This window comes from Capricornis sumatraensis, chromosome 14 (assembly GCF_032405125.1).
Source record: "Capricornis sumatraensis isolate serow.1 chromosome 14, serow.2, whole genome shotgun sequence".
NCBI classification, from domain to species: Eukaryota; Metazoa; Chordata; class Mammalia; order Artiodactyla; family Bovidae; genus Capricornis; species Capricornis sumatraensis.
Genome location: NC_091082.1, coordinates 54,577,906 through 54,605,234, shown reverse-complemented (window position 1 = coordinate 54,605,234; position 27,329 = coordinate 54,577,906). Strand labels below are relative to the sequence as shown.

The 27,329-nt window shown below is 51.2% G+C and overlaps 1 protein-coding gene across 5 annotated transcripts in view; it reads left to right on the top strand.

Annotated features, from left to right (window-relative positions):
* KCNAB2 (potassium voltage-gated channel subfamily A regulatory beta subunit 2) overlaps positions 1-27,329 on the top strand; it is a 56,637-nt gene that overhangs the window by 10,224 nt on the left and 19,084 nt on the right. For 2 of the 5 annotated variants that reach the window (XM_068986632.1, XM_068986631.1), the window contains exons 1-3: positions 12,471-12,682; positions 19,483-19,526; positions 20,351-20,388. In XM_068986632.1, the coding sequence (XP_068842733.1) occupies positions 12,471-12,682; positions 19,483-19,526; positions 20,351-20,388 (294 nt within the window). Of the gene's footprint in view, positions 1-957; positions 1,176-12,470; positions 12,683-19,482; positions 19,527-20,350; positions 20,389-27,329 lie in introns of those variants that run through there. The other 3 variants (XM_068986634.1, XM_068986633.1, XM_068986630.1) reach the window with 2 other exon arrangements.

The window sequence follows — 27,329 nt, the reverse complement described above, 5'->3', positions numbered from 1 at the left end:
CCCCTCGCCTAGTCTTTCTTGACTCTGCCTCCTGGGGCTCATTGCCTATCAGTTCATGCAGAGACACCTCACTCCTGAACGCTGCACAGAAATCTGATTGACCATCAGGTACATAGCAAGTTTCCCTATTGATGGACACTTACGTTTTTAGTTTCTGAGTATAATCATCACTTCAGGTGATGATTTAGCAATGGGTTTTAACATTTAAGTTTGCAATTTACCAACTTTTTCCCTCCCCCTGCCCCCGCCTCACTGCCTCCTTAAATGCATCCGCTCATTGTTTTCTGTTGCAAAAACTAAACTGTGACATAATTCATTTGCGCATGGAGCCCAAAGAACTGCGCTGGTGCAATGGCGCTTTCTACAAGCAGAGAATGCCGGTGTGGATAGCATTGCCTTCTTCACCAGTCTGTGAACGAGTAGGGCCTTCCCCGGGGGTGCGACACTCCCGGCAAAATCACACGAGAGTTTGCTTCAGCGACAGGTGTGCTTACGCTCCTTCCGGTCGGCCCTGTAGCTGGTTTTACCCAGGGAACAACTCCTGGGAGCGCCGTGAAGTCCTCCGCCCTGGCAGAGGGGCCGGGCTCTCTGCATGCTCCTGCGCTGTTATCCGGAGCGCTCTTTTGACATTGCCCACCTAGAACGCAGCTTCCCCCCGGGCTTGTCTCGTGGATGCAGGGGACAGAGGGGGTGGCTCAGCCAGAGTTCCCTGCCAGCGCAGTTTTGAGGACCAAGAACCTCATGTCAGGAGGTGCTCATATCCTGGGGCCAGGCCCTGTCCCCCGGCGCCAGGACGCCTGGGTGGCCGCTCTAGCTGGATGATGTGGCTCTGCCACCGCCCCTGCCCCCGGGGCCAGCGTCCAGCCCGGGAAACCCGGGGCAGGGGGAGGCTCTCTAACCCATCACCACTGGGCGTTTACCATCTGGACAGCGGCGGCTCCCGGGCCGGGTGGGACCATGTTGTCCATGACGTACAGCGAGAGCCTGAGGAGCGTGAGCAGCAGGTGTCACTCGGACTGGGCCCTGCACCCCGTCCGCCAGACCGACACGCTGGAGCTGCAGCGGCTGCGGGAGGTGCGGGCGGCCGCCCAGGCCAGGAACATGGAGAGCTTCCTGCGCATGCACGGCCTCTCCCTGGACGGCTGCACCGCCCGGCGCACTGGCATGAAGTACCGGTAAGGGGCGGGGCAGGGCGCTGGGCGGGGGCAGGAGGTCCCCTGGCCGAAGCGAGGGCTGCGGCAAGAGGGGTGCAGCCCAGGAAACGGGGTAACCATTTTGTTGTCAACCGGGGTAAATTCTTGGGGTTTTAAGAACGCTGACCTTAAGACTTCCCTTGGCGGTTCAGTGGTTAGGTCTCTGAGCTTCCACTACAGGGGTCATGGGTTTGATCCCTGGTCAGGGAACTGAAACCCCACATGCTGCGTGGTAGGCCAAAAGCAAAAGCAGAATGCTGACTGCGTAGGAATGTGTAACAGAGGGAAAACGAGGGTCTGTGTGGTCCTCTGCTCCAGAGATAAACACTGCGGTGTTTGGTATCTCCTCCGTGGGGAGATGGTGATTTTTTGAAAAAACTGCAGCAGAGTACACTTACTATGTCATCCCTCTTCTTGCTGTCTCACTGGGATGTGTTAATTATTACGGGTTGACTAACACGAATTGCTCCCCAAGTGGCTCAGTGGTAAAGAATCCGCCAACCCATGCAAGAGTCGCAGGAGATGCAAGTTTGGTCCCCAGGTCAGAAAGATCCCCTGGAGGAGGGAATGACACCCGACTCCAGTATTCTTGCCTGGAGGATCCCATGGACAGAGGAGCCTGGCGGGCTACAGTGCGTGGGGTCTCAAAGAGCCGGACACAACTTAGCAACTGAGCATGAGCACGAAACACTAATTAGGGGAAAGTCCTCGATTCATCATCTTACCCACAAATCCATGGCAGCATCAGAACGTGCGAGGTCCTAGGGACCAAGATGTGCTTGGGTTGGCCTGTCCTTTCCATGGGAAGTGTCTTTCAACAGGTGGCCTCTGAACTGGTTGCTGCGACTATGCTTAAAGCTGTGATTAGCAAAGGCTGTGGTTTAGGTGTCCCTGGTTGTCGGATGATGGGCTTGTAGGGCTCAATTCCACTGGAACCTCAGAAGGACACTCTGTTTAGCTTGCTTGTCATTGGAATCAGTGACAGTGCACTGACCCTCCCCCTTTCTTCTCTGAAAGCCTCGGAAAGTGGCCAGAGAGCCCCAGAGCTGGCAGCTGAGTCTATAAATGACAAATATTCAGCTTTATTCCTGTGCCTTCCAGGGACAAGCCCTGGCCAGAGCCAGTCACCCAGAAGAAGCCCCCTCCCGGCTTCTGTTCAGTCTGTGTTCAGTTGCCAGATTTAGCAAATAAAAATACAGAAAGTGAAAGTGAAGTCGCTCAGTCGTGTCCGACTCTTCGCGACCCCGTGGACTGTAGCCTACCAGGCTCCTCCATCCATGGGATTCTCCAAGCAAGAATACTGGAATGGGTTGCCATTTCCTTCTCCAGAATACAGAGCACCCAGTTAAATCTGGATTTCAAACAAATAACAAGTTTATGCCATAATCAGGATATACTTATACCAGAAGTTATTTGTTGTTTATCTCAAGTCCAGATTTAAGTGAGTGTCCTATATTTGATTTGGTTTCCACCTACCACAGGCCCCAGGGGTTATCTGGCTGTTCTCTGGAGAGTGGAACAGAGACCAGCCCTGTTGCTGAAACGTTTTCTCCTGCAGACAAGTGTTTGGGTCTTCAGGGGTCATTGCATGAGCACGTGGTTGTCATTTAAAGATATAAAGCACTTTTGCCCTGAGTCCATTAGGTGGCAGAATTCTTAAGGCTTTGCATTCTAAAAATCCAGATATAACAGGACAAAGGGTCAGCGAGACTGGCCCTAAGGACCTCCTGATTCTGTTGGAGATTTCTCAAGAGGGAGATGAGGGTCTGAATTTTCTTCTTCTTTTTTTTGGGGGGAGGGGCTGTCCGTCGATGTTGTTGCTGTTCAGTCACTAAGTCATGTCCGACTCTGCAGCCCTATGGACTGTGTTACACCAGGCTCCTCTGTCCACGGGATTCTCCAGGCAAGAATACTGGAGTGGGTTGCCATTCCCTTCTCCAGGGGATCTTCCCGACCCAGGGGTCAAACCTTCATTTCCTGCATTGGCAGGGGGATTCTTTACCACTGGGCCACCTGGAAAGCCCAAGTCATTGATTGTTGCTGTTCGGCTGTTTCAGTTGTTGTTCAGTTGCTAAGTCATGTCTGACTCTTTGTGACCCCATGGACTGCAGCACGCCAGGCCTCCATATCCCTCACTATCTCCCAGAGTCTGCCCAAGTTCATGTCCATTGAATCAGTGATGCCTTCCAACCATCTCATCCTCTGTCACCCTCTTCTCCTACCCTCAGTCTTTCTTTCCCAGCCTCAGGGTCTTTTCCAATGAGTCAGATCTTCACATCAGGTGGCCAGATTATTGGAATTTCAGCATCCTTTAATTAATTCAGAAATATTTATTGAGGACCTACTTGACTCCAGGCAACAGACTTGCAGACATTGCATAGTCAGGACAGACAGGGTCCCTCCTCACCCTCTTGGATGTTCCATCCTGGTGAGGGGGGTGACAAAGAAAAAGCAGGTAAATGCCCAAGAGAGTCAGGAAGGCCAGGGACAGCTTAGACCCCAACCATCTGAAAGGAGGACCACTGGAAGAGGTGGGGAAGAACCTTCCAGTTCAAGGGGACAGGGGAACATTTGAGAAGAGAAGCCCTGGGGCAGAGTGAGGAAGACAAGAGCAGTAGCGGGGAGGCCAAGGGAAGAGGCCAGGGGGTTGTCCTCCTTCTGGGAGACCCCAGCTCCCTCAAGTATAGATACGATTTATAGAAGGGTGCCCTGGGGTGAATTATGTCCCTCCAAATTGCATCCATCCGGATTCCTAGAGGCTACTTGGAAATAGGGTGGTACAGACGTAATTAGATGAGCTTACACTGGAGTTGGGTGGGCCCTAAATCCACTGCCTGGTATCCTAATAAGAGGCCCAGTGAAGCTGCACAGGGAAGAGGCTTTGTAATGGCGGAGGCAGAAATTAGAGTGATGTGGCCACAAGCCAAGGACTGTGGTCACCAGAAGCTGGCCAAGGCCCGGACAGACCCTCCCCTGGAGCCTACAGAGAGAGCCCTGCCCTGCCCACACCCAGATTTCAGCCTTCTGGCCCCCATTGATGTGATAGAACCATGTTCCGTTGCTCAAAGCCCCCCAGTTCGATGAACTCTCTTGCAACACCCCTAGGACCCGAACACAGCTTGCGGTTGTGGATACTGGGAAAATGTCCTATTTGCCTGACACTCCAAGGAAAAGGTCTGTGTTGCATCTGAAGCTTGATGGACTAACCGTGGGGCTGAAACACCCTGGGAACCTTGCTTCCCAAGCAAGGGTTGACAAGAAAACTGCTTGAGGCTTTAGCATCTGAGGTGGTCGCACTGTGGGGCCCTTTCTTCATCTGGTGGATTTCATATGGCTGCACCTGGGAATTTCAGTTAACTGGGAAGTGAGCCTCCGGAACCATGGTTACCAGTTATGAAAGATCCCAGATAAATGCCCTTCCAAGGTTAATGCTTCTGGCAGCAGCTGGGCTGGGACTCTGTTAAACCTGGTCTTAAATATTAATATTAAAAAGATAACACCTCCAGATAAGTGCTGCCTGGTGGAGCAAGGCAAACACCATGCCACCAGCCCAACACATTATCAGTTGAACTGAGCCTACAGCTGGGAAAAGATTTCTTGTTAACTTCACCCATTTTTTTTTTTAAACTGTCCTCAACTCTTGCTGTTTAAAAAGAAACAAAGGCACTGAATTTTAAAATCTCCATAGTCCCTGTGTCAGCTCCCCCTTCCCACGTCCACCTGGCTGCATGATGGAGGGTCCAGATGTGTGGCCTGAGACAGAGCAGCAGCTGTGGTCACGGGCCCACATGGTGCCAGGTGGACACCAGACCTGGTTAAAGGATGCTCCTCTTCTGCCACACACGGCCCTGGGAAGGAACCCAAACTCCCCACTGGATCCCGCACACGCTGTCTCTGATTTTGGCCTGTACTCCTTTTCCTCCCGCTTGGGGTGCGCCTGCCTTTCATCCATATCTCAGAGGAGCTCACTGCATCCCGCAGTCCTTGCACATCCTCAGTGTCCCCCAGAGGGTGCATCCTCCAGGTTTTCACAGGGCTGGCTCCCTCCCATCAGCGCAACTTCGGCTTCAAAGAGACTTTCCCCACCACCTGGTCTAAACAGATGCCCAGTGCATCGCCCTCAAGCCCACTATCCTCTCACCTTGTTTTTGCGCGCCTGCATCCCGCTGACAGCATGACCTTGGTCTGTTCTCAGCTCCTAGAGCAGTCCAAACCTCTATAAGTACTGGCTGGATGGTGTTTCCCAGTCTTGGTCTTAACCCACTTTCCAGAACATTCTCTTTCTGGAAATGTCTCTCCTGCTGCTTCCTCGGCAGCAGGACTGGAAGCTGTGTCTGAGACTCTCTGATATGGCCTGGAGGGCAGGGAGCCCTGGGCAACGAGCCTTGGCCATGAGCTTCTGGCAGGGTACAGGGTCCTGCCTGCCTGCAATTTTTGACTCTAGAGTGTGGCCTCTTACCACTGGCCTCTTACAGAAATCACAGACAGTATTTGATTTGTGGTCAAGCTCATCAAATAGACTTGCTCATTTATTCACAGCGGTCACTTCAAGCTGGGTCAGTCAGGAAAGACTTCCTTGAAAAATCTGGGAAGCCAGTGTGTCTTAAAGGATGGGTAGGAAGAAGGAAGAGGGGCAGGAGAAAAGACAGGTGAGGGTTGGTGAGAGGACCAGTCTGGGGTGATGGGTGGGGCAGGTCTACCTTGAGTTGGTTCTCTACCAGTGTTCTGGGTTTGCCCTAACACAGCACACACGCAGAAGCTCAGAACAGCAGCTTCTTATTCTCTCATGATCTGGAGCCGAGAAGTCCAAAAGCCAGGGGTCAGCAGGGCCACACTCCCTCTGAAGGCTCTCGGGAAAGATCCAACCTTGGCTTTTTAAGTAATTTTAATTGGAGAATAGTTGCTTCCCAATGTTGTGTTAGTTTCAGGTTTACAGCAAAGTGCGTCAGTTATACACACACACATATCCAGTCTCTTTTAGATTCTTTCCCCATATAGGTCATTACAGAGTACTGAGTAGCTTCCCTATGCTGTCTAATAGGTCCTTATTAATTACCTATTTTTGTATATAGTCGTGTGTATATGTCAATCCCAATCTCCCAGTTGGGAGCGGAAACAGTGGCAGATTTTATTTTCACAAAATCACTGCAAATGGTGACTGCAGCCATGAAATTAAAAGACATTTGCTCTTTGGAAGAAAAGCTGTGACAAACCTAGACAGCATATTAAAAAGCAGAGACATTACTTTGCCAACAAAGGTCCATATAGTCAAAGCTATGGTTTTTCCAGTAGTCATGTCTGGATGTGAGAGTTGGATGATAAAGAAAGCTGAGCGCTGAAGAATTGATGTGATGCTTTCGAACTGTGATGCTGGAGAAGACTCTTGAAAGTCCCCTGGACTGCAAGGAGATCAAACCAGTCAATCCTAAATGAAATCAACCCTGAATATTCATTGGAAGAACTGATGCTGAAGGCAAAGCGCCAATACTTCGGCCACCTGATTCGGCCACCTGATAAGAAGAGCCAACTCATTGGAAAAGGCCCTGATGCTTGGAAAGATTGAAGTCAGGAGTAGAAGAGGGTGACAAAGGATGAAATGGTTGTGTGATGTCACTGACTCAATGGACATGAGTTTGAGCAAATTCTGGGAGATAGTGAGAAGCCTGGTGTGCTGCAGTCCATGGGGTCACGAAGAGTCAGGCACGACTTAGCAACTGAACAATAGCCCTTCCCCTTCGGCAACCATAAGCTTGCTTTCTGTAATATGTCTGCGCTTCCTTGATTTTGTCTATAGACACATCACTCCAATCTCTGCCTCTGTCTTCACATGACTATTTTCCCTCTGTGTGTCTCTGTCAGTCTCCAAGTCCTCCTCTCCTTATAAATACAGCAATCATTGAATTTAGGGCTCACCCCAATCACCTCCTCTTTATGTGATGACATCTACAAAGATCCTTTTTCTGAAGATGGTCACATTCATGGGTGCTAGGAGTTAGGACATGGATATGTCCCTTTGGGGGACGTGTTTCAACCCACACTGGGTCACCAGGGCTGACTCAACTCCCAAGCCTGCAGGAATGTCACTGAGTGTCCTGGGGGGAACCCAGCTCTGGACAAGTCATGCGGTCTCCCCCGGTCTCAGTGTCCCCATCTGGAAAGCAGAGACTATATATAGTCACTTCCTCATAGAATTGTCCTGAGGACTAAATAAGGTAGTGATGGAAACCAAAGCTCCAGGCTTGGCTCCTGGTGAGAGAGAAACTGTCTGGGAATAAATACCATGGGTGCCAACAGAAGCACCTGGAGAAGCAGCTTGTGTTCTGTGTGGCCATCAAGCAGATGGAAAGGAAGGGAGGGAGGGAGAGAGGTGGCGAGACGAGCCAGTCACTCTGGAAGAGCTGCCATGCCACGATCCAGGGGTCTCCTCAGCCCCCTGGGGCAGGTTGAGGTTGGATCCCAGGCACCACACCAGAAGCTCCTGTTGCAAGAAGCTCTCTTTGGTAGCATTCTATAGACACGGCAGGGCTTTTACTCGGGGTGGCTTCCCCTCTGATTCATCATGGCAGGAAACAGCTGCTTTAACAACAGCAGGTACTGGAGAGGCAGAAAAACGCCAAATCTGCTGTGGCTCAAAACCATCCACACTCAATGTTTCTGCGCGAAGCCCTTGTCTGGGACTCACTTCTCCACCAACACACATTTGAAAGGAGAGACCCTTTGGGGTGACATTTAACTGTGGCAAGTTCAGTTTGAGGTCTTACGCTTTTGGTTTTCCACTCTTGTCTTTTCTTGTGATTTTCTAAGTACTTTAAGAGTTTGTGACCTCTGTGTGAAGCACGTGGAAAGTTCCAACTGCGCAAACCCACCTGCCCAACTCCCACTCAGCAGTTCTCTGCTGGACCCGCCGCATTTGTCCTGGGTTCCCCAAGCTGGTTCTGAGGTCAGACGCCCATTCCCACCGTCCCCACAATGCATTACAGAGGGATGAGCGGGGACTGGGGACTCTACACTGGGCCAGGTGTCCCACTGTCCCCACAACATGTTACAGAGGGTTGAGCGGAGACTGGGGACTCTGCACCGGGCCAGGTTCAAGAGTCCTGGGAGAGTGCCTCCTGTGTGGCCCCCAGGCCTCTGGTATCACTGGGGAGGCTGAGGTCTGACACCCAGAGGAAGGAAGGTTTATTGGTGCTTGAGAAGCGGGGGAGACTGCTTCACACAGCATGTACTATCTCAGCTGATGCCAGGGGATGACAGGGAGTTCAAAGGCAGAGAAACAGGAAGGGCACTCCCATAGGGAGCAGCAAGAGTGAAGGCCCAGAGTCTTTTGAAAGCATTGACATTTTTTTTCAGTAACAGTTATATTGAGATATAATTCACATACCATATACACATTTGTTATTCTGTCACTCATTCATGTCCAACTCTTACAATTTAATGGTTTTAGTATATTCATATAATTGTGCAAAAATCATCCATTTTAGAACATTTTTGTCACCCCAATAAGGAAATCCCATACCCACATTAGCTGTCGTTCCCTGATTCTCCACTCCCCTCACCCCCTAGAGTCACTAGTCTGCTTTCTGACCCTATGGATTTGCCTATTCTGAACATTTATTTTATTTATTTGGGCTGCACTGGGTCTTCAGTGCTTTGTGCAGGCTCTCTCTAGTTGTGGCGAGCGGGGGCTGCCCTCTAGTTGTGGAGCGCGGTTTTCTCACTGCGGTGGCTTCTCTCGTGGCCGAGCGGACCTCGGGCTCTAGGCACATGGGACTGACTCAGCAGTTAACTGTGCAGGCTCAGTAGTTGTGGCACACAGGCCTAGCTGCTCCGAGGCAGGTGGGATCTTCCTGGACCAGGGGTCAAACTCGTATGCCCTGCATTGGCAAGCAGATTCCCAACCATGGCACCACCAGGGAAGTCCCCTGAACATTTCATATGAATGGAATCAAATCACACAATACATGGCCTTAAAGAACCCGCCTGCCAATGCAGGAGACCTAAGAGACACAGGTTCGATCCCTGGGTTGGGAAGATCCCCTGGAGGAGGAAATTGCAACCCACTCCAGTATTCCTGCCTGGAGAATGCCATGGACAGGGGAGCCTGGTGGGCTACTGTCCATAGGGTCTCAAAGAGTCAGACACGACTGAAGCGACTTAGCGTGCACATGACTCGTTTCTTTGTCTTAGCATGACGTTTTCCAGGATCATCCCTGTTGGGACGTGTGTCAGTACTTCATCCTTTGTATGGCTGAATAACATTCTACTGTGTGGCTGTAGACTGCATTTTGTTTATTCGTTGGTTATTTTATCTGTTGTTAGACATTTGGATTGCTACAACTTTGGGGCTGTGATGAGTAATACTGCTGTGGACATTTGTGTTCAAGTTTCGGTATGGGCGTTATGTTTTCAGTTCTCTGGGCACATACCTAGGAGTGGAATTGCTGGATTGGGAGGTGAGATGGGTGACCTTTTACACACTGTAGTGACTAAGTTTTTGTGAATCTCACTTAAAGCTCAGAGCATACCATCTGGTTAAGAGCAACCTGAGGAATTCATAGTGAGATGCCGTCCCTTACGGAATCCATAGTGAGATGCCGTCCCTTGTGGGATCCAATGATTTGCCAGTGCACAGAGAACCGAGTGAGGTGGAATGTAGTAGGGGATCTCCACACCCTCCAGGCCAGTGCATAGCACCATTCAAATCTCTTGATAAAAACACAGCTTCCCAGGACTGCCCTGGCGGCCCAGTGGTTAAGACTTCACCTTCCAATGCAGGAGGTGCAGGTTTGATCCCTGGTCAGGGAGCTAAGATCCCACATGCCTCAGGACCAAAAAATCAAAACATAAAATGGAAGCAATATTGTAACAAATTCGATAAAGACTTTAAAAATAGTCCACTTCAGAAAAAGAAATGCATTTTCCCAGGCCCAGCCCCAGAGCTGCTGATTCCGTCTAGCATCCTGCTCAGGTGTTGAGCATCCCTGCGGTGGACTATAAGCTCCATGAGCCTGGGGAGGAGCCAGAGGCAGGGTCTTGGCCACCTGCAGCCTCTTCAGCAGGGCTGTGGGCTTCCTGAGTGCCAGGGTCTATTGTCTTCAAGTGCAGGGCCCAGTTGGTGGAGAGCCCAGCTGGTAGAGGGGCCAGCACTGCAGCCTGCCCTTCCTCCTTCCCATCGCCCATCACCAAAGGGGCTCAGGGACCCACGCCAGGCAGGTGGAACTTTCACAGGCAGGTGGAAGAGGAAGGCAGCGCTGCCCTGTGGATCCTGAGGGGCCCCTACTGCCCTCCACAGGTGGCGTCTGTGACCTGCCAGGGCCCCCTTGGCAAAGGTACCAGCTCTGCCTTCCCTCTCTCCCCAGGACCAGTTCCCCCCCTGGGGAGCGGTTCCTGCTGCCAAGTCAGGCCATGGGGAGGACAAACAGGATGCACTTACCAGTAGGGGTAGGGAGAGTCTCTCACAAGGACCTCTCCTAACTCCATGGCCAGAAAGCCCTTCCTCTCTGCTGAGGGATAGTGGGAGTGATTCCTGAGGACCGGACCCCAGTGTGAGCACTTTTGTTATCTGAACACCTTGGTGACCTGCGCTGGACACAAGATCACTGAGGCTTGGAGAGGGAGTCGCTTGCCCCTGGCTTCCCAGCTCAGGAGCAGGGAGGCTGGGACTGGATGGGGCAAGGTTTTATTATTAACTTCTCAAAAAGGCAGGGCCAGATCTGAAAGCAAGTGCAGCCATCCTCTGTAAACATCTTGGGGTGGCTTCTTCTCTGAGTTGTGTCAGAGCACAGGATAGATAGCCAGAAGGCGTGCAAGGTTCCTGCAGAGCCAGGTCCTGAGAGACAGAGCGGTCCTCGGGCCAGCCATCTCATTCTGTCAATGGAAGCTCAGAAGCTCAGAGACAGCAGGACACTCGCCTGGGATCATACAGCAAATTAGCAGCAGAGCCTGACCACCTGCCTCCCATCTACCCTCTCCTTCTCAGTCACAGGGCAGAAAGGGACCTAAAAGTCAGCTATGGCAAGGGCCACCCTGCAGGGTGAGAGTGGCATGCTTGGGGTCAGCGAGCAAAGCCAGCCCTTCCTGCCAATGGGGGCGTCTCTCTGGGTTTCAGGGAACCCCTTAACCTTGCTCCAGAAGAGCTTGTTCCCATCTTCATCCTGATCCCCTTAATGTGGGAAAGGAGGCTGGGGTAAAGCAGAGGATCTTCATTCATCCATTCACTCATCCATTCATCCATCCATCCACTCATCCATTCATCCATCCATCCTTCCATCCATTCATTCATTCCTTAGCTCATTCATTCATTCACTCAAAGTGTTTACTGAGCATCAGCTGCAAGCTAAGTACTATGCAGAGTGCTGGAGCATCTCAGGTCTCTGAGACCGCAGGGTTCTTTCCTCACTTCACCTGGGTCATTACCAGCCAGAAAGAGTGGCGCTCTCTCCTCCAGATCTCTGGTGATTTGACTTCCTGTGCCAAAACCTGATGGCAGCCTTGTTTTCTTGGGTGAGAACCGCCACAGGACAGAGCTGGCCAGGCCGACTGCCTGCATCCTCAGCCGTCCACCCGGCTGCAGTGCCTGCCTTGTGCAGACCCGGCTGAGCGGCTGTCAGACTGGAACACCGGTGCCGGCCTCCCGGGGATCGGCCAGGGCAGTCGGGCGGCTTGTGCATCCGCTTCATTAATAATGAATCGCCAGACGCCTCCCGCACTTCCCGCGCCTCTCGCCAGTCACCTCGTTGACTTGGTGGGAGTCTCAACAGCCACGGTGCGCAGAGCCAGGCTCCCTCTGAGAGACCCGGGGAAGCCTGGAGAAGCAGCTGCTCCCCGAACCCCCAGGCTGCCACCCTGATGGGAGGCACGCTCCCTCCTCCTCCTGCTGTCAGAGGCCGGCAGTGTCGCTCATTGGTCGCGAGTTACTGGCAGCCCAGCCCTGCTGGACACAGCTGGGCTGGGGGCTCAAGCAGGCAGAGCCAGACCAGGGTGGGGCAGAGGACGGACCCGCAGAGAAGGGAGAGAAAATGACATCGCCCCCCTCCCCTGGATTTCTGAGTTCTATCTGATCAGATCTTTTCTAGCACATTTCTGGAAATTTGACTCCCTTCTGTCTGAGACCACACGGGCTTTTTCTACATCATTGCCTTTGGAAATCTTCACTCCTGGCAGCTCCTTCAGCTTCTGGGATAAAGTCTTGTCCCAGGCAGAGCGGGGCTTCCAGGGGCAGATGACCTTGGACCCCAGAAGGAGAGGGGACGTGGTCAGGAGCTGAGTACCGGCGACATGCAGGTGTCCTTCGTATGCTCGGAGCACGGCCTCAAGGGCCGGGGCCCCGAGGAGCGGCTGGGCCGGCCAGCAGCCAGCAGCCCCAGCCTGGGCACCCGAGGCCGCTTCCGTGCAGTGGCCATGGTGGCCCGGAGTCTGGGACAGCTGTCGGTGCAGAGCCTCCCGAGCGCGGGTGATGCCAGCGTGAAGCAGCCCGGGATGAAGTATAGGTATGCAGTGAGCGGGGCTGTGCGGGGCAGGGGTGCCCTCCCCACGGTATCCGTGGGGGGTTGGGGGGTGGTGCTTGGCAGATGTGGGGGAAAAATAAAATCGAAGTCAGGGTCAGGCCCCAATCTCCCCCCGATCATTGGTGGGGGATGATGATGCCTCTTCTCTCCTTCTGCCTGTTTGTTTCCCTTCCTGGGGGCGGGGGATGGGGTTTGTCACTAGAGCTGAGCCCCCCATGTCGGATGCTATGTGATACTTCCTCTTTCTGGCAGCCCCAGGGCAATGACCACAGGTGCCCTGCCCTCCCCCAGGGCACACAGGCCTCAGGAATGCCCCCTGAGCGGTCTGATGTCTTTGCAGCTAAGCCACCTTGACAAACCTCAGTTTAAGAGTCAAGGATATAGGGTGAACCACGTGATAGAGTTAACCTTCCCCCACTCCTTGACCTGAGCCGAACCCCAGACCCAGGTTCCTCTACAGCAGGATTCAGGCTCTGCAGGGCACAGGCAGCAGCTAGAGTTCTCTGCTAAGGGCTCAGGCTTGGCTTCTGTGTGTCCCTCTGCTTGGGCCCAGCCCCCCACGTGCTCTGGGTGCACTCGCCCTGACTCTATATGTAGAGAGCATGCAAAGGGCCTGTGTCGGGGAGGGGAGGCGGCCCTTCCTGACATTCCTTGCATCCCCCCTTGCCCTACCCAGGGTCTTGCTCAGATGCCCAATGGGATGTACCCAGGTGCAAAAGGAGGGCGGGGTCTGAACCCTGGACCCCTGGGTCACCCGGCTAGAGATCTGGCCATCCTTTAATTGTTTTATTAATTTTTATTGAAGGATAGTTGCTTTGCAATGCTGTATTAGTTTCTTCTGTTTACAGCAAAGTGAATCAAGTTTATATATACATATGTCCCCTCCTTTTTGGATTTCCTTCCCATTTAGGTCACCGCAGCACGTTAAATAGAGTTCTCTGTGCCATACGTTCGGGTCTCATTAGTTATCTATTTTATACATAGTATCAATAGTGTATATATGTCAATCCCAATCTCTACCCCCTCTTTCTCCCTTGATACCCATGTTTGTTCTCCACATCTGTGTCTCTATTTCTGCTTCGCAAATAACAATGGAATATTATTCAGCCATAAAAACAAATGAAGTTGGGTCATTTGTAGAGACGTGGATGGACCTAGAGAGTGTCACACAGAGTGAAGTGAGTCAGGAAGCCCCAAACAATCTTGTATTGGTGCATGTGGAACCTGGCCTTTCTTACTCACGAGTTTTCTGCACTTAGAGCCTTGAGCACTTTGAGAATGATGTTCCAGGGGAAGGGTAGTTCTTACCACAAACCATCTTCATGAACCAGAAAAGCTAAGTTAGGTCCCTGGTTCCCAACTCTGCTCTCTGAGACTCAAATCACATGGGCCACCAACCTCAGAAAAAGCTGCAGAAGAATCTGGTTGTATTTGAGGAGAATGGGTTTCTAGCTGGTATTGGTTGATACCAACTTGAAACGTACTAAAGAGAGGATCCGAAGAAATGAGCTGTGTGGCTTAAACCTCTAGCTTAAACCTTAGACCGATGCCCAGAAGATGGACCTCATGTGAAGGACCCGTGGCGTAAGTCCCAGGCCTCCTCGAGACGAATTCTGGGATAACAAGGCCTTTTGCATCTCCATCTGTAACCCTCCTGCCCCGGATCTTTGGGGACATTTGACATGCTTTCATGGGTCTCTGGGGCACAGAGCTTTTGTTCCCATCCTCTCAACTCAGTAAGGACAATCCAGAGCAGAATTCTTTTCTAGAAACTCTGGTGGTTTATCTTTTGTCAAGTGAGAACCGAAAACTAAGAGTAAACAGAATCTATTTTTTAGTTTAGATACATGTTACCTGCCGAGACTTTAAGTCAACCCTAAGATCAAAAGTGTGAGACCATTTCTAAAAGTATGAAGAACAATGTACACAGGAAATGTGGCTATTGACAGGATTTGCCTGCCAAGATCTTAAGATCCATTGAAGACTGGACATCAAAGACCCTGAATGCTTAAGATTGCTGTATGCACTTATGTGTGTACATCCGTGTGTGTGTCTGTCTGTCTGTCTGTGTGTGCACCTATGTGTGCATCTGTTTATGTGCATCTGTGTGTGTGGATCTTTGTGTGTGTGCACTTGGGTGTACATCTGTGTAAGTGCATCTGTGTATGTGCACCAGTGTGTGTGGATCTGTGTGTACATTGGTGTATGTGCATATATGTGTGCATCTGTATGTGTGCACCTGTGTGTATCAATCTGTGTGTGTGCATCTGTGTGTGTGGATCTCTGTATATCTGCAGCTGTGTATGCATCTCTGTGTGTGTGCACCAGTGTGTGTGTACCTGTGTGTATGGGTATCTATGTGTGTGCGTGCCTGTGTATGTGTGTGTGTGTGTGTGTGACATGCTGGAGGCACTGAAGGCGAGACAGGCAGCATAGGAAGGCGCTCACTGGGCCAGAGGGTTCAGAATCTGAGACCCCAGCTCCAGCTTTCCACCCTGGGGGACCCCACCTGTCCTTACAGGTGGCAGGGCCTGGGGAGCTTGCCTTGGCAGCAAGAGGGAGAAGGTGGGCTCATTTCCTTGTAGGTGTGTAGTCTCAGAGCTGAAATGGAAGTCAGAACCCAAACCACCAGACACCTCTGCTGAGTATGGGGTCCCTGCCTGATGGGGTTGTTCCATGATGACTCTCCCAGGATCACAGCCAGGGTACATGCAGGTGGGAGCTACAGGGGGCCTGATCCAGGACCACCCTCTACTGACCACCTCCTTAAGGAGCTGGCCCTTCACAGTGGCACTGAGGTGATGTGGCCTGTACCACCAGGGTGCCACAATCTTGCCAAAGGGCCCCTTCGGCACTGAGCAATAGAGGTGCTCAGTGTGGAGGAGGGGAGATACCAAGACCTGTGAGTAAAAAGAGGGTCCTGCATTGGGTCCTGAGGGTCTGGCCCCAAGGTCTGGGCTTCTCAGCCCCACGTTACACCAACAAGCACCCCCAGGACCTGTGGCTGCCAGATGCAATCTGATGGCAAAGGTCTGGTAGCCCAGGTCCTTCATAGGGAGCTTGGAGTCTGGGGGCAGGCAGAGCTGTAAACAGATAATGCTCCACAGGGTGACAGCCGACAGGAAACCCCAGCATCCCTGTCCATCAAACCATCTCCAAGGCCAAGTTGCTTTCCGTCAGCTGACCACATTTTTGTCCTCCGCCCAGATGGCTGAAGTGAAAGGCCCTGAACAGCTATTTTTAAAGGATGTGTAATTGCCTAGAAGTGAAATGCAGTGTTTAAGGGTGCGGCCCATCGGGGTGGGGGTCAGGGGTGCTGCATGATAAACATCAGTTTTCCTCCAGCAAAGGTTAAATCCCTGAGTCCTCATCAGCCATTTTTCCAGACCACAGGAGGGACAGGAGACAAATTAATAAAGACTAACATTATCGGGGTTTAGGGATTTAGCCAACTATTTTATCACTGTGGCGAGTTTTAATTAGGGGAAGGAAACCTGTAGGAAATGATTTCCCCGTGTAGAAAGTTTTGAGTGGCAGCGTGTCTCCAGCCCAGGTCCACACGAGGCTATGCTCTGTTAGGCTGCCCCCGCCCCCACCAAGCTGCCGTATTTATAAAGCTTCCAGCCCGGAGATACCCTGTCCTTTCTCATTCCTCCTCTGGAGGCCTGGCAGCGGATGGCAGAACTAATACCATCATTTTAACATGGAAACAACTTGAGCGGGGTAATTGCAGCATGGCGCGGTGTCCTAGTTTTGCTAAATTATTCCTGTGGGTGGTGGGTGGAGCCACAGCTGCATCACGGAGCACCCTACATCCGTCCGAGGAAACTCGGAGCCCCTTCTGATGGGCAAGGGCGGTCGCCTCTCTTCAACCACAGACACAGGTGGGCTCAGCCTGCTATCCTGTGTCCTCACCTGTCTGCTGCTAAAGCCGCCCAGCCCCTGAACAAGCTGTACGTGCCTGAACAAGCCGCACAGCCCCTGAACAAGCTAGTTGCACACTGATGAAGGGCAGTCGCAGGAGGACAGGCCTAAAACTTCACCTTCTGCAGAGCCTGGCCGGGAAATTGCTCCTCCACCATCATGCCTGGGGGTGGTTTTAGAGAGGCGGGGGGCTCAGTCTCCCTCCCAGCACCTGGATTTACCCAGACCAGGTACCCAAGTCTTCAAACACCCAGGCATCACAAACAAGGTTCTAAAGGTTTTCATGACTGTGCTCATTTCCAGGGGAGGGGCTTCTCAAAGGAGTTTATGACCCAAAATGGTTAAGACCACTGATTAGAACTTTTACTCCCTGATGCTTTGTTATCAGACCACTCCTAAGCCGCGTTCTAATTTCTCACCACAAGTATCTTCTCTCTTGTGTGAGATAAACTAGCTAACCTACTAAAAAGAACTGGCCTGATGCAGGGTCTATAAGTGATGTCATTGTGCTTTTCTTTCTTTAATTCCCTTTTAATTCCTATTTCTTTGTACATAACAAAACACAACTTCACTTTCTACATCAATTCAAGCATGATTTAAACTATATAAGAAAACGTTTAAAGAATGTGTTCGATTCATCAGCTCTTGAATTTCATACATACTGTATTTCAGATAAAGCTAAATCAAGAATATTCCAAGGATTTTTTCCCTGTTTTTGGAGATATAATTGACCCATAAGGTTGTATAAGTTTAAGTTACAATGTGATGATCTGATACATTTACCTGTTGTGACCTGATCACCACCATCGGTTTAATTAACGTCTGTCACCTCACGGAGTTATGAATCGCGCCTCTTTCTAGGGTCATAAACCAAGTGGCTCTGGGTTGGAATGCGCAAGCAATGCTGAGGGCATTAGTAGATTATTTCATTGATTTATAGGGGGAAAAAAGGGTATGGGGGAAACTTGAGTTCCCTTTTTAACATAGTAACATTTAAAGCCTATTTGACTTATACATTATTTCTCGAATAAGGAAAAGGCTGCGTCCACCCCCACCCCCACCCCCTCCCTACCCCAGTTCTGTGCTCTCTTAAAAAGGAGACTCCTGCACAGTCAGTGTTCCGTGTCCCTTTACCCAGGCGCACGTTATCCCATTTCATCCTCACAGCAACCCCCTGAGAGAGGCAGCATCTCAAGCCCATTCTGTAGATGAGCTCACTGAGGCTTCAGGTGGTTACATGATACACCCAGGGGCAGGCATACAGCCAGGAAGGTCCAAGCAGGGTTTGACTTAGAGCTTCTGAGGCTCTACCTGTAGCCACTGCCGATCCACTCCCCTCTCTGGAAAAGAAAACAGCTGCTATTATGTCCTCATTTAGGATAACTACCAGCATATCCTGTAGGAACAGTGGGCCAGTGGCTGGGCTGATTTTAATGGAAATGTAACGAGAAAGCTGGGCAATTTAGAACTACTTAAATTTGGTGACAAACTGTTATCAAACTGCTTATGAGTTTATTCTATCCACCCCTGGTCAACAGCCAGCTGTGATGTGGGCAGGGTCCAGGGATCTTGTAACCAGGGAAACTGAGGCTGCAGAAGGTCAGAGAGGGGAGGGTCAGGCTAGCCCCAAACCTTCTTCCCAGGGGGCCACCCACGTGGGGTAGAAAAACAGGACATAGCACCCACTGAAGTTAGAAACATCCAACGGCCCTGGGAAAGGAGGCTGGGGTCCACCCTGTGCATCTCTCACAGCTCTCTCGCTTCCCACCTTGGGGTATCACAGCTCGGGCTGGTCCCAGGACCGGGATGTCTCAGGAGGGAGGTGGACTCACACCCTGCCACTTGTCAACCTCACCATCTGGCAACTTCCAAAAAGGGCTCAGGTGGGGGCCACCACTGGGGTGGGGAGCGTGTTCTCAAAGTCTGGGTGGAATCCAACTCTCTCCCCAGGGTGCTCTTCTGTAAAACAGAATATCAGAAAAAGGGGATTTCCTGCCACACTGAGCTTTTGGGGAATCAGTGACAGGGCCACCCTGCCCGCTGCTATCTGGCAGGCTCCAGCCCAGCCAGCCTTGGCAGGAGGGACAGGCCAGGCTGGACAGGAAGCCCAGGCTTCAGCAGGGTGCTGCTGCCCTCCGTGACCCCCTGAGGGCATTAATGACAGCCTGCAGCTGGTCCCCATGGACCTGGGACAGGCCCCACCTGGCAGGTGCTAAGTAGGCCTGTGGTGGGGCCCCGGGCAGTCCGCGCAGCTGTGGCCACTAATCCTGACCAGGACCTGTGCCGCCAGGGGTCAGTCTAGCTCTCACCCTCCTCTGTGGCTCTGGCTAGGGGTCAGGCCTGCTGTGGGCATGGGCACCCCTCAGTGGAGCTCTCATCTCCCCCCATTCCTCCTGCAGAGAGACAGGGCCGGGGGCCACATGGCCCAAGGGATGTGGGACTAACTTGTCCTGTACTCCACGAAGAGGGGAAGTGAAGATACACAGAACACAGACGTGACACTAAAGAAATGCAAAGAGAAGCTTCTCACGAGAGCGGGGCCGCAAGGCCTGAACCAGTCTTATTTCAGCCCATGAAACAACTCTGGGCCCATTCCGTGTTTTCTCCCCACGGTGGCTTCCGGGGCCCTGCAGTGGTCACAGCACGGCCTGGCCCAGCAATATGGCCGTGCCCTGGCATGTGGAGTGGGGGACAGTTGGCCCTTTACCCCAGGGTGGGTGAGCAGCAAGCTTCTCTCCAAAGGACCCCTGGCCTTCAGAGCCTTAAATGACATGCATGGGGGGTTCGGGAGACTGGGCAATGGAAACAATGGGTCCTGCCCTGAGCTGCTGAGAACTCATACCACATTTGTCTTGCAGGAACCTGGGCAAGTCGGGCCTGCGGGTCTCCTGCCTGGGGCTCGGTGAGTATGGAGGCCTCTTGGTGCCATGGTGCCCACGGAAGCAGGGGTGGTGGGAAGGCTGAAGGGGTCACCTCTGGGGATGAGGGGAGGGAGCTACATCTGGAGCCAGGATTGGGGAGAAGGAGAGGCTTGGTTGCCATGGCAACCAGGAGGCCATGGTGCAGGGGCCTGGGACAGGGAGGGGACAGAGATGCAGCCTTTGTGAACGCCAGGGCGCTCTGCACACACAGCCCCTTCCCAGCAGCAGAGAACCAAGGAAGCCCCCTGTCCCTGAAGCCGGCACCTTCTTTCCTTACATAACAGGGTTTCTCATGAAGAGCAGTTGGATTTTGCCTTTTTTCCTTTTGCCAGATATGATCTCTGTTCCGAGAACATGCTGTCTCTCTACCTCACAGTGCACACGTACACCTACACACACACACACACACACATATACACATACACACCACCCAGCAAGCGTGAGGACATGGCTGTCAGACCAGCGCATCTTCAAAGAGACAGCCCTGGCCCCGCTGCCCACAGGGTGTCCCCGGAATAGGAGTTGCAGTGGCAAGAGCCCCAACAAACCCATCACAGCCCGCCAGCCAGCTGCCTGCTCTGGGCGCTTACTGTCCCCTTGGTTCCTCGGCCCCAAGAGTCAGAGACTTCCCCCAAAGGCCAGATGTCCACACGTGCCCAGTACACGCTCTTGCAGAGCAGCAAGGTGCCCCATGGCTGCCTTCTCCCCCAACTGCCGTGTCCTGCTACCTGAGATCTAAGCACCCTTGGGAGAACTAGCATCCCTGGGGGCATTCTCTGACTTCAGCCTGTGTCTCTCCTTCCAGGAACATGGGTGACCTTCGGAGGCCAGATCACTGATGAGGTGAGATGGGGCTCCCTCGTTCCCCCAGGCCCTGGGGAGGGCCACCAGCACCCTGAGCACGTGGTAAAGTCTTCCAAATGTACCAGGTGGCCTGCGCTCAGGGCGGCCTCCATGGCTCCCTCCTTCTGTTTCTCCAGGGTGCCCTGGGGGACAGCAGAAAGGGTGAGCCAGGCAGTGGTACCAACACCTAGCAGCTGGGTGCCTTGAGGCTTCAGCAGATCCTTTAAAGTCCCAGAAACTCAGGTTTCTCATCTATGTGACACCCGCCCCACAGTTAGGGGAATTCCAAGAGAGCTCACTTTCCGAATCATCAAGCCCTAAGCAATTTCTGCTGCTGCTACAGAGGATGCCCACGTGGCTTTGAAACTTCAGTAAATGTCTGTCAAAAGCATTTAGAATGCAGATTGTGGGACTTCCCTGGTGGTCCAATGGCTAAGACTCCCTGTTCCCAATGCAGAGGGCCTGGGTTTGATCCCTGGTCAGAAAACTAGACCCCACACACCACAACTAAAGATCCTGCATGCTGCCACGAAGATCAAAGGTCCTGCCTGCTGTAACTAAGACCCAGCACAGCCGAATTTTAAAAAATTAGAATGTAGATTTGCAAATTGCTGCCAACTGAAGACCAAGCAGATGAATGTTTGACTGAGCTGCTAACTGCACATGTCCCAGAGCCAGCGTCCGTGGCGCCCACTGCCACAGGATGGACCTGCTGGGGCTTCTCTCCCCACCCTGGGATGCAGCATGGCCAGTGCCTGTCCTGAAGAGGATGATGATTCCCAGGCTGGTATGCACTTCTGGGCAAGAAATGAGTATCTTAGAAATGAGAACAGCGGTACTTCCTCAGAGAGCTCAGAACCTCTGCATGCGATGCTGTCTGCCTTCACGTCCGCCCTGCTTACTGTTGGGAAGGTTGCATTTAAAAAATGAATGGTCACTCAGTCATGTCTGACTCTCTGAGACCCCGTAGACTGTAGCCCACCACTCTCCTCTGTCCATGGAATTCTCCAGGCAGGAATACTGGAGTGGGTTGCCAGGCCCTCCTCCAGGGGATCTTCCCAACCCAGGGATCAAACCCATGTCTCTGGTGTCTCCTGCGTTGGCAGGCGGGTTTTTTACCACTGTGCCACCTGAGAAGCCCTTAAAAATATAAATTAGTTCATTTGAGACCTTCAGCTATGATTGCTCAGTTACTTTTCGAAGGGAAAGCTTGGCTTCTGTCACCATCTAGATCATTTCATTTGCATTCTGGTTCCTTCTGACCGTGGCTATTACAGAACTGTTGATATTCGCCCCTGCTCTGAGGTTCTAGGTCTGAGCTATCTCAGGGTAAAGTTGGCAGTTTTTAAGGTCCAGGCAATTGTTTCACTTCAGCCACCAGATTGGTTCCAAGTACTTAGAAGGTTGGAGCCCTGGAGTCCACGTGCTTTACCCCAAATAAATTGAGTCTGATTCTCCTGCTTCCCTTTCGATGTGGAAGAATTCTGTCAAGGATGTGGCTTCATTTCCGAATGGCATTATTAGCTACACTGTGTGTGATGTCCTTGTGGGAAAGATACAAAGAAGTGGTCGGATGGTAACCATCCAATTAGGTGACTTTTTCAGCAACAGATCCATCGCAGCCAAAGAGTATTGATTAATGATCTGATGACAACCACAGCTGGCTCTGGCCTACCCTGTGTCCCCATCAGGGACATAGTGACATGTATAAAGACATTGGAAGTCATTTGCAAATGACACAAAGCTGGAAGGACGGTGAATACAACAGATGACAGATTCAGGGTTCTAAAACGCCCTGACAGGTGAAAATGATTGAACGAAAGAGCAAGCAGAATTTTTGTATTAAGTTCTACAGTTAGTGTCCCAAAAAATCAATCCATCAAGACTAAGGGCCCATTTTGCCACGGTTCAGATGAAGAATGCCTGGATTTTATTCTTTAGCTGACTGCCTGGTCTGAGCCAGCGGGGTCAGTGCCGCAAGGAGGCAAAGCAAAGACCATCTGGTCTGCAGAGAAACACATGTGTGGCCCCAGGCCCACTGAGCACTCCAGCTGGGTGACCCCACCTGGAACACTGTGTCCCTTAGTACGTTCGTGTCCAAAGGAAGGCATTCAGCATGCTGTGGAATTCAGAAACAGAGTTCTGTTTTTAGAGTTACTTCCTGTGTACAAGACACTGTGCCCAGATGCCAGGGAGACCCAGAAATGAGAAACCAGTGGATGTACTGTGGCAGAGGGGTGTTTCCTGGCTGGACTTGGAAAATATCAGTAAGTGATGGCCCCAGGGCCAAAGCTGGTCCCCAGCCTGTATTCTTTTTATTTTTTTTTTCCTTTCTTCTTAAATATATGAAACATAAAATTTGCCATTTTAATCACTTTTCTTGTAGTTAAAATAAGCGTAATGTAAAATGCGCCCTGTTAACCATTTTTGAAGTATACAGTTATCTTGAAGTAAACAGGTATTAAGTACATTAACTTTGCCGCGCAACCATCACTATGTTCTATTCCAGCATTTTTCATCACCCCAAACAGAAACTCTGTACCCAGTAAGCCAAAAGCCTCCAGTCCCTGGTCACCTCTCATCCACTCTCTACCTCTATGGGTTCCACAGTCATTTTTGTAAATAAAGTTTTTTCAGCAGGCAGCCACGTCAGTTCATTTACATATCATCTGTGGCTGCTTTCAGGCTATGAGGGCAGAGTGGAATAGTTGCCACAGAGACCATCTGGTCTGAAAAGCCTGAAATATTTACCCTCAGCCTCTTTACAGAAAAGGATTGCTGTCAGCCATCCTTTGGGGTCACAGCAGCATCTGCAAATATCTGTGGGTTGTTGTCCCAGGGAAGGGGACTTCCATGGGTCAGGCAGGGAGGCAGGAAGCACTCGGTGTTAGTAGACCTCACATCACATGGCAAAGTGCCAGAGCTGCCCTGGACAGAATCAGGTTTCCAAACTCTAGTTCAGTGCCCTTTCTGTGATCTCACACAGCTGCTCAGGTAGAAAATGCCCCCTTGGGCCCGTGTCCCAAGCAGCCTGGGCAATAAAAATTTAACACAAATAGTGGCTGAGAACTTTATATTTATTATGGCTCTCAATCCTCCATCAGCTCAGAGAGGTGGGTGCTGTTATCCCCAAAGAAGCAGAACCTCCAGACTGAGCAGGTGCCCGAGGTCACACCTGGAGAGCAATGCAAGGGGACCCCACCTGGGCTCCTTGCCTCAGAACTGGCAGCCCCTCCCAGATCTGGGGCAGGACGCTGTCCCCTAGTAGGGGTGACAGGGAGGTGGCCCACGTGTCTTCCAAAGTTCCTTCTGCCTCCAGCCTCTGAGACTCTGACATTGGAAATAACTGAAAAGTCTCAAAACAGAAACTCCATTACACAAAGCAGGATGCACCCACGGAGAGAGAGTCTTTAGAAGCCACGTTTTGATGACTGACATGGAGACAGGACCATGATGAAACAGCACAGAAGACAGCAGAGACAGCCATCTGTATGCCACAGTTGCAGTGTTGCAGGGAAAAACCATATGATGCTGTTCAGTCGCTAAGTCATGTCTGACTCTTTGCAATCCCATGGACTGCACACACCAGGCTTCCCTGTCGTTCACCATCTGCTAGAGTTTGCTCAAACTCATGTCCATTGAGTCAGTGATGCCATCCAATCATCTCATCCTCTATCGCCCCCTTCTCCTCCTGCCCTCAATCTTTCCCAGCATCTCAGTCTTTTCCAAGAATTGGCTCTTCGCATCAGGTGGCCAAAGTATCAGAGCTTCAGCTTCAGCATCAGTCCTTCCAATGAATATTCAGGGTTGATTTCCTTTAAGATTGACTGGTTTAATCTCCTTGCAATCCAAGGGACTCTGAAGAGTCTTCTCCAATACCACTGGAAAGCATTTACTTAGAAAAATCTGGAAAAGAAATTACAGCAAAATCATAGCAGACCAAAAATCAGCCCTGAAAATTCCCAGATTCCCCCATTCTCTTTCTGTTCACAGTCACCCAGGCACTGTCCTGGGTGTAATTAGGATTATCTTCAAGTCTTTCTTTCTTCCTCTGTCAGCTCATGCTGTCTGAGCACCTGCCAAGGGCCAGGTCCCTGCCCTTGGGCTGCTCTCCGTCTGGAGAATGGGACAGATCACAGATCCTAAGCATATCCTTAAAAAAAAAAGACTGAATAATCAGAGTAATCTGTTTTTTAATTTTATTTATTTATAGATTTGTTTTCGGCTGTGCTGGCTCTTTGTTGCTGTGCACGCGGGCTCCTCATTGGGGTGGTTTTTCTTGTTGTGGAGCATGGGCTCTAGAGTGTGCAGACTTCAGTAGTTGCAGCGTGTGGTCTCAGCAGTGGCAGCTCCCAGGCTGTATAGCACAGGCTTAGTGCTCTGCAGCATGCGGTGTCTTCCTGGATCAGGGATCAAACCCTTGTCAGGCATCGAAGCCGTGTCTCCTGCACTGGCAGTTGGATTCCTTACCACTGAGCCCCCAGGGAAACCTCATGAGCACATCTTAGTCCCGATAAGAATATGTTAAATGAACCATGAAGAATGCATTCTTTTCCTGTGGCTGCTGTAAGAAATTAACCACTAACCGCATGGTTTAGAACAATAGACATTTATTCTCTCATGGTTTTGGAGGCCAAAATCCAAAATTGGTATCACTAGGCTGAAATTAAGGTCAGCAGGGCCACACTTCCAATGGAGGCTTCAGGGGAAAATCCTTCCTGACTCTTGCAGTCTCCGGGGGCTGCCTGCAGTCCTCGGCTTATGGCCACACCACCTCAGCCTCTGCCTCTGTGGTCACATCCTCTTCTCCTGTCTGTGTCAAATCTCGTGCAACCTCCCTCTTATGAAGACACTTGTGGTGGCATTTAGGACTCACATAGCTCATTCCAGTGCCTCCCAGGTAGCGCAGTGGTTAAGAATCCACCTGCCAAAGCAGGAGATGCAAGAGACTTGAGTTCAGTCCCTGGGTCAGGAAGATCCCTTGGAGAAGGAAGGGAATGGCAACACACTCCAGTATTCTTGCCTGGAGAATCCCATGGACAGAGGAGCCTGGTGGTCTACAGTCCATGGGGTCGCAAAGAGTCAGACATGACTGAGTGACAGACACAACTGAGCGACTAAGCACACATAACTCATTCAGAAGAATCTCCCTTAATTTAATCACACCTGTAAATGTAACACGAATGTTACCTAAGGTGACATTCACAGATTCTGGGACCTGATATCTTTGGGAACCATTATTTAGCCGACTACAGAGAACAAGAAAACAGAGAAAGGAGGACTGGGAGGCAGACATGAGAGAGTAAGCCACTTGATGACCCAGAGCATTCCAGGCCAGGGGACAGAGAGGAAGGAAGGAGGTGAAACAGGAGGAGGAGGAAGGGAGGGCTCCTGGAGAAGGCAGTTGTTTTGGAAATGTTGTTACACTTGAGCCCCAGGAGGGAGGAGAGGAGCCAGGCTACTCTGGTGGGGAGCGGGAATCCAGAAAACTCCCCCACCAAGGAGCCTTCCTACTCTGATGACAGCAGCTGACTGATGGGGGTAGCTTTGACCTGCTCAGCCTCTGAAACCTTTGGGATTCGCTGCCAATATTTGAAACAGATTTTACACCCTCTCCCCAATATCAACACCCTCAGATAGGTAGATGACACCACCTTCCTGGCAGAAAGCAAAGAGGAACCAACGAGCCGCTAGATGAAGGTGAAAGAGGAAAGTTAAAAAGCTGGCTTAAAACTCAACTTTTAGAAAACTAAGATCATGGCATCTGGTCTCATCACTTCATGGCAAATAGATGGAGAAACAATGGAAACAGTGGCAGATTTTCTTCCCTTGGACTCCAAAATCACTGTGGACCGTGACTGCAGCCATGAAATTCAAAGACGCTTGCTCCTTGGAAGAAAAGCTATGACAAACCTAGACAGAGTATTAAAAAGCAGAGACGTCGCTTTGCCGACAAAGGTCGGTATTGTCAAAGCTATGGTTTTTCCAGTAGTCATGTACGGATGTGAAAGTTGGACCATAAAGAAGGCTAAGTGCCGAAGAATCGATGCTTTCAAATGCTGGTGTTGGAGAAGACTCTTGGGATTCCCTTGGACAGCAAAGAGTTCAAACCAGTCAATCCTAAAGGAAATCAACCCTGAATATATGTTGGAAGGACTGGGGCTGAAGCTGAACCCCCAGTACTTTGGCTATCTGATGCGAAGAACTTACTCATTGGAAATGACCCAGATTCTGGGAAAGATTGAGGGAAGGAGGAGAAGGGGACAACAGAGGATGAGATGGTTGGATGGCATCACCGACTCAATGCACATGAGTTTGAGCAAACTCCAGGAGATAGTGAAAGATTGGGATGCCAAAGAGTCTAACATGACTTGGCAACTGAACACAACCCCAATATCCTGGATTTCTGGCTTCTCTTGAAAAACAAAGGGATTTGGTCACACCAGTCACCTGCCCATAGGCAGTGATTGAGCCTCCCTTCACCCCACTGATACCGACTGAGCACCAGCCTCTCTCTCCATACCTTCCTGGCCAGTGGGGCTTCTGTGTTTGGTGTTACGAGAAGCTCCTAGAAACCACAACTGGCTGACTTTCTGTCCTACAGTTTTTGAGGGCTAAATGTGATTAGCCAAAAAAGTTCATTCAGATTTTTCCATAGGATCTAGGGACTTCCCTGGTGGTCCAGTGGTTAAGACTCCATGCGTCCAATGCAAGGCACATGGGTTTGATCCCTGGTCGGGGAACTAAGATCCCATATGCTGTACAGCATGGCCAAGAACAAAATTTATTTTTAAAAGATCTTATGGAAAAACTCAAATGAACTTTTTGGCCCACCCAGTATTACTCACTGTACCCTGGGCTGCCCTGAGAGGGAAGATTGGCGCTCTGAGTTGAGCTTTGAGAAATGGCTAGTGGAGGAGTTTGGATCCATGACCCCCGCT